At 43.6% G+C, this 14670-nt stretch overlaps 1 protein-coding gene across 1 annotated transcript in view; it reads left to right on the plus strand.

The window, feature by feature from the left end:
* The window catches only part of cop1 (COP1 E3 ubiquitin ligase), a 33143-nt gene that overhangs the window by 10592 nt on the left and 7881 nt on the right, over positions 1–14670 (plus strand). Inside the window, exons 7-15 of the mRNA XM_080778549.1 lie at positions 513–581; positions 2361–2420; positions 3376–3455; positions 4667–4739; positions 6056–6173; positions 7284–7419; positions 10345–10488; positions 12116–12224; positions 12648–12729. Coding sequence (XP_080634675.1) covers positions 513–581; positions 2361–2420; positions 3376–3455; positions 4667–4739; positions 6056–6173; positions 7284–7419; positions 10345–10488; positions 12116–12224; positions 12648–12729 — 871 coding nt within the window. The remainder of the gene's footprint in view (positions 1–512; positions 582–2360; positions 2421–3375; positions 3456–4666; positions 4740–6055; positions 6174–7283; positions 7420–10344; positions 10489–12115; positions 12225–12647; positions 12730–14670) is intronic.

The following is a 14670-nucleotide window of genomic DNA, read 5'->3' on the forward strand; positions in this document are numbered from 1 at the left end:
AGCCTGAACCAAAGCCAGGGAAAGCCCTTGCCAGAGGTATGGTTTCTCTTACGCTCCTACGTGGTTTTCATTGTGTTCTAACCCATTCTGGCCGGGAACTCCTTTTTGGTGTTTTTTTAAAGCATTATGTTATACTTTAGCTATTGAAAAAATAGCAGATCTAGATCTAGATGCCACGCTATACGAGCTTGTAGGTCTGCTATTTTCGAAAAATCGTGAAAATGTGGCGCAAATCTTTGAATATATTCTTTCAGAGCGAACGTTTTTAACTCGTATCTTTGCTTCTGGAGGGCGGGGGGTCCCTGGAACAACATATTTTCAGATGGGTGTTGGCGGCCAGTTACATATGTCTTTGGGGCGTCCTTGACATGAAAATGTTTGAGAACCACTGACAAGAAACATAGGCTTTTCTTTTCAAGAATTTTTTTTAGAAGTGCATTTAGTAGAATCGTCCTCGGATCCAAACGGGATAATTCTTAAAAAGTGATGGATTGTATTTTGTGTCTCTAAAGGAATCCCAGGCCGCCCAGAGACAGATCCTCATGGAGTTCCTCAAAGAAGCCAGGAGGAACAAGAGAGAAGTACGGACAGGCCTTTTGATTGTTTTGACTCTGGGTTTGATTTGTATCAAAAGGTTTCAAGATGTTTCATTGAAAAAAGGAAGGGATGTCCGCAACACTGAGTTGTAGCTGTCCTGTCGTATCCCATCTCAAGATGTTTCATTGTCACATGATGCACATTGGTAAATAAAATGGTGCATTTATATAGCGCCTTCATCCAAGGCACACGTTGGCTTTGTTTGGCCACGGAGTTGTCCAGGTTAGTGGACCACAGCGTCACTGGAAAACAAAGCACAACGAGCAGTCAGACAAGACATGTTCGTCAGGGTAAATGGTGCATTTATATATAGCGCCTTTATCCAATGCCATTCACCCATTCACACACACATTCATACACTGATGGCGGTGGAAATCATGCAAGGCACTAACCAGCACATCAGGAGCAATTGCGGGTTCAGAGTCTTGCTCAAGGACACTTCCACACTAAAGGTCATTACACACTGGCGAATTGGCGACGCGAATTATTAGTGCGAATAATTCGCATTTTTTTTTAAACCAATTGAAGTCAATGCAAGCCTCCACATCAGTGGCGAATGTGCGAAAAAGCGACAGTTTTCGCTCTTTATTTGTTCGCGCTGGTGTCGAATTTTGCAGATATTCGCAGGCGAACTGCAACAACTAGCCCGTCCAGGGCTAGTCATTTATATTGAACGAACGTACGCTTACCTTGATGCAAACGCGACCCCCCCCCTCTCTCTTTAACGTGCGAGAGAGAGAGAGAGAGAGAGCGAGAGAGACGCGTCTCTCTCTCTCTCTCTCTCTCTCTCTCTCTCTCTCTCTCTCAGCAGGGAATCATAGCTTCAAATTGACATTGGTTGTTCAAGTCAAATTGACGTGTTGATGTTATTATGGTATTTACCATAGGCAATATGCCAATATTGAAAAAAGTTAAAATGACCAGTGAACAGGCTCATCAAAAAGCTAAGATTTGCACTAGGCTATTTCTGCTGTGCAGACCCGTTTTTGACCTGAAAATAAAGACTTTATAACCGGAATATATGCCCACATGCACGGGCGCGGCCGGTACCAATTGTATACATATGTGGGCCGGTACGAATTAATTGGACCCCTCCATCTGTGAAGTACTGGATACGGGGTTATTAAAGAAAGGATACCAAAGCAAAGCGGGAGGGGGAGGTGAGGAGAGGAGGAGGGAGAGGAGAGGAGCTATAATCGCACAATACGCGTCGCATAGATGTGTACGGTGTATAGGCAAACGCGAATAAATTCGCCGGGCAAATATTTCGCATTTTCAGATCGCTTATTCGCATCGCGTCGCCAATTCGCCAGTGTGTAATGACCTTAACTCTGGGGGAGCACCACAGGGTTCGAACTGGCTACCTTGCGGTTTGGTCTCGGATGTTTTCATATAAAAACAAAGGTGATTTCCTCACCTGGTTTGCAGTAATGTAGAACAGCAGGAACAATATTTCTAAAACATCATAATTGTACATATTGTGTGATGACAACCGTACTTTACAAAACAATCTCTGCTACAATCTCTGCTATTGTACTATAATAAGATACTAGTTTGGTGGAGGGTGTGTAGAGCCCAGGATCACATTAGATGATTGACACGGGGGTGAAAAATGGGTTACAAAATTGTGGGATAAAAATAATAATATATATATATTTAAAAAAATAAGAACAGCGCGTGTGCTAACCTCTGCTACTGTGTGTTTATGAGCGGGCAGGCCTGTTTATTTAAATGTCTGTCTCTCTGTGCGATTTCATCGTCAGCAACTGGAACAGCTGCAGAAGGAGCTCAACTTCCTCGAAGAGGACATCAAACGTGTCGAGGTACACACACACACACACACACACACACGGTCACGCACACACACACACACACACACACACGGAGGCACTAATTATGCAAATTGAGGACGTTGTATGAATGAAACAATATAAATGCATCACATGTACTGCACCTGCATTCTTACTTACCGTACTAACACATCTTTCTTTTCTGTTATCCTCAATTTGAGTTGAAATTCCAATCGGTTTACTTTGTGTATCATATCTATAGCTCGCCCATGTTGTGCACCCACTAGTAAAAGGTCCTTCACAGGATGTTTGCCTGTTTATTAGCCCATTCTGGACGGGAACCCATTTTGGTGTTTTAACTAAGCATTATTTAGCTATTGAAAAATAGCAGATCTACAAGCTCATAGCGTGCCACCGAGTGCCGCAATACGAGCTTGTAGGTCTGATATTTTTGAAAAATCGTGAAAATGCCACAAATTTCTTTCAGAGCGAACGTCTTTTTTATTTCGACGGGCCTAAATGGGTTATTAGTAATAAAATGTAGTGCGCCCCCTGCTGCTGTTACTCAGGTATCGCTCCATGGGTGGATCATCTGATTAATGCCAAGCACTCTTTTAGTCAAATGACCACGAGTGGCCTGAACATCGCCGGCATGACAAAGAGTAAAGCCAAACAACTTGCTAAATATTGCTCTGTTTCGGCTAATCCGACACGCCAAAGGTCCGACATGTGGAAATCGCCCGTTGCTCCACGACATGCGTTGGTCCGACATGTGTTGTGTCTTGTGTTTGATTGCCACGTGACTTCCATTGGAAAAGCATTGGGCGCTGCCATGAAACACAGGCAGAGCACAGCACAGTTGTTCTTTATGTGTGTACGAAGCCTAACCCCCGTTATATTTGTTTACCTGTAAACTAACATGTATTTGTGGATTCTAAATAAAGACCTAAAATGTGTGTGTGTGTGTGTGTGTGTGTGTGTTCCCCAGGAGATGAGTGGGCTGTACTCGCCACTGATGGAGGCGGAGTGTACGGTGCCTAATGTCGAGGCTCCCTCACCTGCACCCAGGTACACACTCACTACACACCTATACACCTGGCCCAGGTACACACTCACTGCACAACTGAATTATAAACCGGGTTCATCTGCCTGGCGGTGTCATTATGTAGCCTTTATGTGCTCCACGAGGGCTAAACAAAGAGTAGGTGATGCTACAAAATATAATGATGCACACCAGTAACGCCACACCAGCAGATGTCGGTGTAACGCTGGTGTAAGAGCCTCATTATTGCACCCAATGACTGCTATAACCTCGCCTCACCAGGCTTTCCACCTCGGAGGGAAAAGCCTGGTCTCCAAAAGTGCCGTATGATCCGGTCGGGAGCTGGATGATATCGTTACGTTTTGTAGTCATCAGGATGATATCGTTACGTCATGTTGTGGTATTGTTTTGTAGTCATCAGGATGATATCGTTACGTCATGTTGTAGTATTGTTTTGTAGTCATCAGGATGATATCGTTACGTCATGTTGTGGTATTGTTTTGTAGTCATCAGGATGATATCGTTACGTCATGTTGTAGTATTGTTTTGTAGTCATCAGGATGATATCGTTACGTCATGTTGTAGTATTGTTTTGTAGTCATCAGGATGATATCGTTACGTCATGTTGTGGTATTGTTTTGTAGTCATCAGGATGATATCGTTACGTCATGTTGTAGTATCGTTTTGTAGTCATCAGGATGATATCGTTACGTCATGTTGTAGTATTGTTTTGTAGTCATCAGGATGATATCGTTACGTCATGTTGTAGTATTGTTTTGTAGTCATCAGGCAGGAAACAATCATCTTCCAATCCTTTTCCCTCAAACGGGAAGAATAACAATAAAAGCTCTCGTAGCCTGTGGCTTTTATTGAGAAAAATCGTTTTGAGGGAAAAGGATGTTTCCGGAAGATTGATGATGACTACAAAACAATACTACAACATGATGTATAGCGATATCATCCGCTCCCGACCGGTTCATGTCCATCCGAAATGGAATGGTGCCCATGCAGGCAAACTGCTATAGTCCTGGAAATATGATGGGGTGAATTACTTTAGAGAAGTTACTGAGGGTTTGTTGGGTGAGGTTTGGAGCCAGGAAGCTCTTCCTCAGACCTTTTTCTCAACGGGAGCGTGACACCGCGTGGGACATTAATATTACAACACACACCACATACTGTCACAGCGTCCCTTCCGGTTTCCGTTTCATTTTTTTTCCTTTTTCTCTTTGACGAGCAGCAGCAGCAGTATTTTGGACGTGAGCGACTACAGCCAGCCTCCAGGCTTCGGAGGGACGTCCCAGGCCAGCCAGGTAAAGAAACACGCTCTCTTATATCGCCATTTATATATTACGTATATATCTATCATAACGTTGCTGTCTGGCAGAATCCTCCTATCGCCAGATTTATTCTGACGTTTTACATTTTATGTAGTTGTAAATGAATGCCCCACTTGACGGACGTGGTACAACATTAACCCATTTAGGCCTGATGTCGAAATAAAAGTCCTGACAAGTTTTCTGAAATACCTCATGTTTCTAGGCCTATATCACTCAATATTTCATGCCAAGGACTCTAACAATTATATGTAATTGCATGATTTTTGTTTAATCCTTTCCATTAGAAATGCAGCAATGTTGAAAACGGATTTTCTTTATTTAGTATTTGTTTCCTTAATATGAGATTTACTGAAATCTCAAAAAGGTGCACGGGCATAATAAGCTTCGGCTTCAGCCCTTTCCTTTTCGGTCAATTGTATCATGCTGTCGACCCCTTTTCCTATGTATGTAATAATGTTGGATAAACCATGACCGAGACAAATAAACTATCTATCTATCTAATTGGTCGCCGACCCCCATCTCAAAATATGTTGTTCCAGGGGCAATTAGCAGACGCTCTTGATCCAGAGAGCGACTCACATTTAAGCAAAAACAAAAGCATGGCATACATCACATATATAAAAAGTAGTTATCATGAATCGTGAACAGTGGAGTATCTATGTCAACTATACATGCTAACTATACTATATTATATATTATACAATATACGTATGTATGTATATATATATATATATATATATATATATATATATATATATATGTGTACTATTAAGTGCTATGACTACATAAAATGCAATTCTAGTGCTGTCTACGTAACGACAACATGAATGTATTTTGTGCCTTTCCCAGCAGGGTAAAAGACAGACGTGGTACAACATTAATGTGTATTTTGTCCGTTTCCCAGCAGGGTAAAAGACAGACGTGGTACAACATTAATGTGTATTTTGTCCGTTTCCCAGCAGGGTAAACGACAGACGTGGTACAACATTAATGTGTATTTTGTCCGTTTCCCAGCAGGGTAAAAGACAGACGTGGTACAACATTAATGTGTATTTTGTCCGTTTCCCAGCAGGGTAAAAGACAGACGTGGTACAACATTAATGTGTATTTTATACGTTTCCCAGCAGGGTAAAAGACAGACGTGGTACAACATTAATGTGTATTTTATACGTTTCCCAGCAGGGTAAACGACAGACATAGTACAACATTAATGTGTATTTTGTCCGTTTCCCAGCAGGGTAAAAGACAGACGTAGTACAACATTAATGTGTATTTTATACGTTTCCCAGCAGGGTAAAAGACAGACGTGGTACAACAGCACTCTGGCGTCGAGGCGGAAGCGGCTGACGGCCCACTTCGAGGACCTGGAGCAGTGCTACTTCTCCAACAGAATGTCTCGCATCACGGGTACGGAAACGCTCTCCCCCAAAAACACACAAGCTTGCGGTGGCGCTGGGGCTTTCTTTGTAGATCTGCTATTTTCACAATACTTTATCTGTGGGACCGAGTCGAGCTAAATACCTCTTTCTCTGTGAAGCACTTTGAGCTGCATTTCATGTCATGGCACGGCGGTGGCTCAGGGGGTAGAGTGGCCCGAAAAGTAACCGCAAAGTTGCCAGTTCGAACCCTGTGGGCTCCTCCAGAGTTGGTGTCGAAGTGTCCTTGAGCAAGACACTGAACCCCTTAATTGCTTTATTTTATATTTACATTTTACTCATGATCAGAGCTTCCGTTGCTCCAGACTGTATGACGGAAGCATTTATATTTTACTCATGATCAGAGCTTCCGTTGCTCCAGACTGTATGACGGAAGCATTTATATTTTACTCATGATCAGAGCTTCCGTTGCTCCAGACTGTATGACGGAAGCATTTATATTTTACTCATGATCAGAGCTTCCGTTGCTCCAGACTGTATGACGGAAGCATTTATATTTTACTCATGATCAGAGCTTCCGTTGCTCCAGACTGTATGACGGAAGCATTTACATTTATAAGAACAAAACAAACCTAAATGTAATAACCTCAACTGAACTCCTACCTTCAAATGTGATTTCTAAAAATGTTGGGGGTCCCAGCCTGAAAAGTTTGAGAACCCCTGCTCTCTAGTGCATCATCATGTGTGACTACATTTGACTGAGGGACTGCCATTGGATTTTTTTTCCATGTCATATGAAAACAGGGAATCGTAGCTTCAAATTGACATTGGTTGTTCAGTTTGACCCACCAGTTTTGGAGATATGGCTTATAGAGTATAATGTCTTGCAGAGTTTCACCTCTGTGGACTCTAACATCACACCTAGCTACATGTTTAAGCATTTATTTCATAATTCACATGTCCATTTCAGCTCTGACACTTATTTCAGACATGCTCTAGTATGTTGTTTTGGCAAAATAAAAAAAGAAGTTTTTCTCCTCTGGTGAAAAGCTGGAATTTGCGCGATGGCAGGCTCTCAGTCAAATCTGGTGTGATGTGTTCTAACCGGCTGCCTGTGTTGTTCGTGTGTGTCTTCATTCAGACGAAGGCCGGAACCTCAACCAGCTGGATGACTTCATGGAGTGTCTGTCCAAGTTCACGCGCTACAACTCAGTCCGACCGCTGGCCACCCTCTCCTACGCCAGTGACCTGTACAACGGCTCCAGTATCGTCTCCAGGTGTGTGTGTGTGTGTGTGTGTGTGTGTGTGTGTGTGTGTGTGTGTGTGTGTGTGTGTGTGTGTGTGTGTGTGTGTGTGTGTGTGTGCGTGCGTGCATAACCGCTGACCACCCTCTCCTATGCCAGTGACCTCTACACAATGGCTCCAGTATCGTCTCCTGGTATTTGCTCAACACATGTTCATCTTTAAAAAAAAACGCTGTTCTGAAAACACATCTGCTCATGAAAGCCTTCCCCTAGAATCACCTCATCTCATTTCACCATTTTGTTGATTCTTCATATCGATGAGACAACCAACCCGCCCCGGAGGATCCTTTGCAGCCTCTCTCCCAATCAATATTCCGCCGTAGTCTGAAAACGACCTCGCTCTGAAAGAATATACATTCAAAGATTTGTGTCGCATTTTTACGATTTTTCAAAAATAGCAGACCTACAAGCTCGTTTTCAGTGTTGCCGAGTAATACAATCGCATAGAAATACGTCACAATACACCAGGAAAATAAAAACAAAAGGAATTCATGTGAATTACATAGATTTACAAATAAAAAGCTAAAGCAAATTTCAAAATGATCTAAAAACGGTTACATATTGACATATTGTGGGGTTCTGTCAGTATGCCCACCAAGGTTTTAACCCATTTAGGCTTGAATTTTTTTATTCTGAAAGAATATATATTCAAAGCCAGACCTATAGCAGACCTACACGCTCACTCGGTGGCGCGCTATGAGCTTGTAGATCTACTATTTTTCAATAGCTAAAGTATAACATAATGCTTAGTTAAAACACCAAAAGGGGTTTCTGTACAGAATGGGTTAAAAACGATGCAAGGGTACCAATGTGGTGCATTTTAATGTCCTAGGGGTCGTAGGTCGTTCCATGTATTCGGGCCACAGAAGCTAAAGGCAGATCTACCTAGTTCAGAGTTAACTTTTGGTAAACTTGAATTTTGGGGAAAATTACTTCAGTCCCATTTCAGGAAAGATGAGATCATGTATTTTAGGACAATCTTCCAAGCATGGCTTTATACAAGAACAGGTGCCGATGCAGTTCTCCTCTCTCTGTCAGGGAGGGTCATATCAGACTTTAGTGGTATTGGTATTTTACTTTCTTAAAAAAAATAAAGTACTTCCACCACTGCAAATCGGTCCGCGCCAGACTGATGTCGGCCTTATGTCATGTCCAGGATTAATGAGGATTAACCCATTTAGACCTGAGGACGATTCTACAAATGTCGTCTAAAATCCTGACAGTTTTTCTGAAAAGCCCTCTGTTTCCATGTCAGTGGTGCTCAACCGTTTTCATGTCAAGGACCCCCAGAATTATCTCTATTTGGCCGCGGACTCCCCATCTGAAAATATGTTGTACCCCCCCCCCCCCCCCCAGAAGCAAAGATTTGAGTTAAAAACGCTCCCTCTGAAAGAATATATATTCACAGATTTGCGCCACATTTTCGCGATTTTTCCAAAAATAGCAGACCTACAAGTTCGTAGCGCGGCACTCGGAGCCGCGCTATGAGCTTGTAGATCTGCTATTTTTCAATAGCTAAAGTATAACATAATGCTTTAAAACACCAAAAGGGGTTCCCGTCATGAATGGATTAAAATAAAACGCAACGGCGTGCAACGGCGTGTTTCCTCCTCCGCGTCATCAGTGCCCATACCCGAAGGCAGGGTTGGCAAAAGGGTCTTTCTGTGTGGAGTTTGCATGTTCTCCCCGTGTCCCCTAGGGTAGGTACCCTCACAAAAACATGCAGTAATGCCTGAAGGAGGGGAAAGGAACTGGTTGGAATAACGTGTTCCTTCCACGCGCTACGTCCACCCAGGGAAACTCCCCCTGTCAGGTGTAAAGGAGCAACTTGGACACTCAGGCATGAAGGGAGCATGAGTTAAGTCTGTTGCTCTCCCCAGGTTGGCGGAGGGTGTGTAGAGCCCAGGATCACAGTAGATGATTGGCACAGGGGTGAAAAATGGGTTACAAAATCGTGGGATAAAAAATATATAAAAATAATAATAATAATAAAACGCAACAATATGCAGTCTGGGAACTGTTTGGACGGCATCGTGCGCCACAACGGAGCCAAGCTTCAGTCTTCATTTCACAACAACATGCCGTTGTCTTGATTGCAGTAGCATGGCTGTCATTAGATCAGTGGTTCTGAACTGGTTCTGAACTGGTCCGGGGACCACCGGTGGTCCTTGAGGCTGGTCCTAGGTGGTCCCTGCAGCTAAATTGAGAGTTTGTAATCAAATGGACCCGCATAGATCTTTTAAAGGACAACTTTATATTTTTGCAACCAACGTTCATGTTTTAGGTTGTTATTAGACAAAGTTTTTTCATTTGCTGCTTTCTTTAGTTGAAGGCTTGCATAGGCTCAATATGTCAGTTTGTCACATTCAGTTAGATCCTGTGATCTTTTGTGGCCAGATGTAATTTCTTGGGGTCTAGTTGGACTATAGTAAATAATAAATAAATAAAAAATCGCCATCAAATTTGGTAAAACAAAATACATTTAGCCCCATGAATCGTGGACAAAATCTCATCCAACTACGACAAAATATTCTTTCCTTTTTGGGTCTGAGAGGCTAAATGTCATCAAATGGTGGTCCCTGGATCAAATGCTGAATTAATTATGGGCCTTGATATTAAAAAGATTGAAAACCACTGCATTAGATGCCAGAAGAACCAACCGCAAGCACTTATCAGTTGTGACCACTAGAGGGGGCACTTGGCCTTGTTTTCCTCCCAACGTAGCAGAGGGGAAACCTGTGATGAGAGGGGAACACCCAGACATCAAATAAATGACTGTATGCTTGTGGACCCTCTCGGACCCTCTATTCCAAATAAAGAATTTCAATCATCAATCAAATGGTTCAAAATAAAAATATAGTATTAATGATTTGACTTTTTTTTTTCTTTGTGTTCCAGTATTGAGTTCGACCGCGACTGTGACTACTTCGCCATTGCTGGCGTAACCAAGAAGATCAAAGTGTTTGAGTACGGCACGGTGATCCAGGACGCCGTGGACATCCACTACCCGGTCAACGAGATGACCTGCAACTCCAAAATCAGGTACGTGAACGTCGTGAAAGGCTCCGCTCATACTGGCTCTTTACAGGCCAGTCCACACCAACAACAAGACCTCCTGCTTCGTCTGTCTCTCAGCTAGGGGGTCCTTGGGCTGGAAAAACGTTAAATGACCCCCTACCTTAACCCATTTTGGGGTCCGGGAACCCCTTTTGGTGTTTTTAAAGCATTATGTTATGCTTTAGCTATTGAAAAATAGCAGATCTACAAGCTACGAACTTGTAGGACTGCTATTTATTTTTTTATCGTGAAAATGTGCCTCAAATCTTTGAATATATATTCTTTTCAGAGTTTCAATTTTTAACTCAAATCTTTACTTCCGGGTTCCCTGGAACAACATATTTTCAGATGGGGGTCGGCGGCATATTACATCATTTCTGGGGTCCTTGACATGAAATATTGAGAACCACTGATATAGAAACATGAGGTTTTTCAGAAAAAAAATCAGAAAAAAAAAAAAAATCAGAAAAAATTTCCCGACGTCAGTTCTAAATGGATTAAGGAATAGATTGGAATCTGTTGTTCCAGGGACCCCCCGCCAGAAGCAAAGATTTGAGTTAAAAATGTTCGCTCTGAAAGAATATATATTCAAAGATTTGCGCCGCATTTTCACTATTTTTCTTTTTTATGATCAGTACTTTATTTTAGATTAAAGTTAGAACACATAAAACAGAGAACTTAAAATGCAAACACAAACTACAACAGCAGAGTACGTATTCATGGACAGACAAGAATAAGATAGATAAGATAAACAAATAGAAAAGAAAAAGAAAAATCTAATTAAAATTTGAAAATAGTTTACATTATTTACACGACCAAACGCAGCATCCCATTTTCACTATTTTTCAAAAACAGCAGACCTACGAGCTCGTAGCGCGGCACTCGGTGCCGCGCTACGAGCTTGTAGTTGCAGTTACCACTCGGTGCCGCGCTACGAGCTTGTAGTTGCAGTTACCACTCGGTGCCGCGCTATGAGCTTGTAGTTGCAGTTACCACTCGGTGCCGCGCTACGAGCTTGTAGTTGCAGTTACCACTCGGTGCCGCGCTACGAGCTTGTAGTTGCAGTTACCACTCGGTGCCGCGCTACGAGCTTGTAGTTGCAGTTACCACTCGGTGCCGCGCTACGAGCTTGTAGTTGCAGTTACCACTCGGTGCCGCGCTACGAGCTTGTTGTTGCAGTTACCACTCGGTGCCGCGCTACGAGCTTGTAGTTGCAGTTACCACTCGGTGCCGCGCTACGAGCTTGTAGTTGCAGTTACCACTCGGTGCCGCGCTACGAGCTTGTAGTTGCAGTTACCACTCGGTGCCGCGCTACGAGCTTGTAGTTGCAGTTACCACTCGGTGCCGCGCTACGAGCTTGTTGTTGCAGTTACCACTCGGTGCCGCGCTATGAGCTTGTAGTTGCAGTTACCACTCGGTGCCGCGCTACGAGCTTGTAGTTGCAGTTACCACTCGGTGCCGCGCTACGAGCTTGTAGTTGCAGTTACCACTTGGTGCCGCGCTACGAGCTTGTAGTTGCAGTTACCACTCGGTGCCGCGCTATGAGCTTGTTGTTGCAGAACTGGGTTGCAGTTGCCACAAGAACCTTTTTTTTCTGTTTACCGTTGAGCAGCTGTATCAGCTGGAGCAGTTACCACAAGAACCTGTTGGCCAGCAGTGACTACGAGGGCACGGTCATCCTGTGGGACGGGTTCACCGGCCAGCGCTCCAAGGTGTACCAGGTAAGACCACCATTACTATAGAGTGTACCAGGTAAGACCACCATTAGCACATCATCACCCCGATCGCAATCAGTGACGTTAATAGTTAATAGTCCACTTGCCAGAATGTGAACCCAGGCATGTTGAGTACACCAAGGTTTTATGTTAGAAATGTTAAGTATGGGTCCCCAGCATGTAGAAACTGCCGGATGCTAACTTGCATAATTAATAATTAAGCCCATTATAAATAAAATAAAGACATTTAAATTATATTGTGCATGTCCTGTGCATGTCATCACCTGCACACCAGATTAGAGGAATTTTCCAAATATGGATTTAAAAGAATATATATATATAAAATTAAAAGGAAAGGAAAGCAGCGTCATGGAATTGTAAAACTAAACCTCTAACTAAAAGCGCTCGCTGTGTTCCTTTTTTTTCCAGGAGCACGAAAAGAGATGTTGGAGCGTCGACTTCAATCTGATGGATCCCAAACTCTTAGCTTCTGGTTCTGACGACGCTAAAGGTAAACTTGGACAATGGAGCTTTGTCTTAAATCCCCAGAGGTTTCAACCTTGTGCAGTCAGTGGATTCAGGGCAGATAAGGATGTTTTTTCTGCCAGAAAACTGAGGTATAACTCTGCCTGGCTTTGATTGTATCGGGTGGTAGTTGTTTTTTGAGCAGTGCCCACTGTGTCTGTCTGTCTGTATGTGTGTCTTTTTAGAGTAGGACCTATTGACCCGTTACGACCTATTGACCTCTGCACACACACACACACACACACACACAGACAGAGGGCTTGACACACACACCACAACTATAACAATATAGTTGCACCGCTCGGTTAGTACGGGTGCAATTTTTAATTAATGGAAAACGATTCTCATGGTTGTTGTTTTTTTTGGCACCCTTTTCGGTTTTCAGATATAATAATAATAATAATAAGGATGCATTTTATTTATAAAGCACTGCTACAGGGTTAAAAGCATGGCAGAAAAATAAGAATACAAAATAAAAACAGCATTTACAATTTCATGGGACCCGGTTAAAATGGTAAATGGTGCATTTATATAACACCTTTTATCCAAGGCGCTTTACATAGATTGTGCATTAATTACACAATTATTGTCATTATTGTTCACACATTCACACGCCGATGGCGGTGGAAACCATGCGAGGCACCAAGCTGCACATCGGGAGCAATTCTGGGGGTTCAGAGTGTTGCTCAAGGACACTTGAAGTTTGAAACTAGGCAGGAGGAGAACATAAACAAGAGAATGCTTTGGTAAAAAACTAAAAAGGTATGTTGTTTTTAGGTCCCTTTTTTAAAAAAAGCTTCAGTGAACTCTCGAAACAGAAGTCAAGGCTCGGTCGCCCATGGTGCGGATTGGTGTTGGGGACGGTTTTGGAAGAGTGGAAGCTTCGAGTGGCGGGTTTAGGGGCGATGAGTTCTTTAAAAACCCATTTTGGGCGTGAACCCCTTTTGGTGAAAAATTGCAGATCTACAAGCTCATAGCGCGCCACAATCGAAGAACGACTGACATAGAAACATAGCTTTTTCAGAAAACTGTCATTTTCAAACAGACATTTTTAGAATCTGATATCAGGCCTAAATGGGTTAAAGGGGGGGGGCCTGATGTGTGACAAGGGAAATCTTGTATCCGGTCCTGATGGGGAGCCAGTGGAGAGAACAGAGGACGGGTGTAATATGCCCGTACCTTCGTTCGTCGCACTCTCATCGGGATCCTAGCAGCGCTCTTTAGAATGTACTGGAGCCTCCTGGAAGGCTCTTGCTAAGAAACGCGAGTCTAATCCATGTGGTTGACAGGAGAGATGATCAGGGGAGCAGAGTTTGTGCCACCGTCATTGGAACACGGACCGAAGAACGGATACAGTCGCTCAGTGAAGATGCAGCCGGTGAAGGAGTAGAGGTGAACTCTGGCCTCCACGTCGTAGAAGGAGACCAGACCCTCCTCATAGTCCACGAACACTCCCACTTTCTGGACCTTCTCTCTCACGGGGAGGAGGACACGAGGGTCAGCCAGAGCCTGGTACTCCTCCCCGTTCATCAACCATATAGTCCAGTAACCGTTGTTGGGACTCAGTGGGTTTAAATCCTTCCTGTTGATGGACTCTCTGGCCACGCCTAAACTCCACTTGGTCTTGCCCGTGACCTGAACCTCGTAGTAGAACCTTCCCGAGGAGAAGCTTTGTCTTCCCAAGACGTGGGCGTAGATGGAGAATCGCTCCGGGTTGTTTATGACTTTCTTCCACACGCCTCCACAACTCACTTGTTTCCCGTCCTCGGACAGGGCGAGGTATGGGTTCGCCGTCTCGGGGTCCAGAGTCACGTCCACCTCACACTGCTGGATGCTCCTCAGCTCGACGTCACACATCTGCTTCTTCATCTCCTGACCGAACGTCTCCTCCAGCTGAGCCACGGCCGTCCTCAATGCCCCCACGAGT

The sequence above is a fragment of the Protomyctophum bolini genome, assembly GCF_963924005.1.
Source record: "Protomyctophum bolini genome assembly, chromosome: 12".
NCBI classification, from domain to species: domain Eukaryota; kingdom Metazoa; phylum Chordata; class Actinopteri; order Myctophiformes; family Myctophidae; genus Protomyctophum; species Protomyctophum bolini.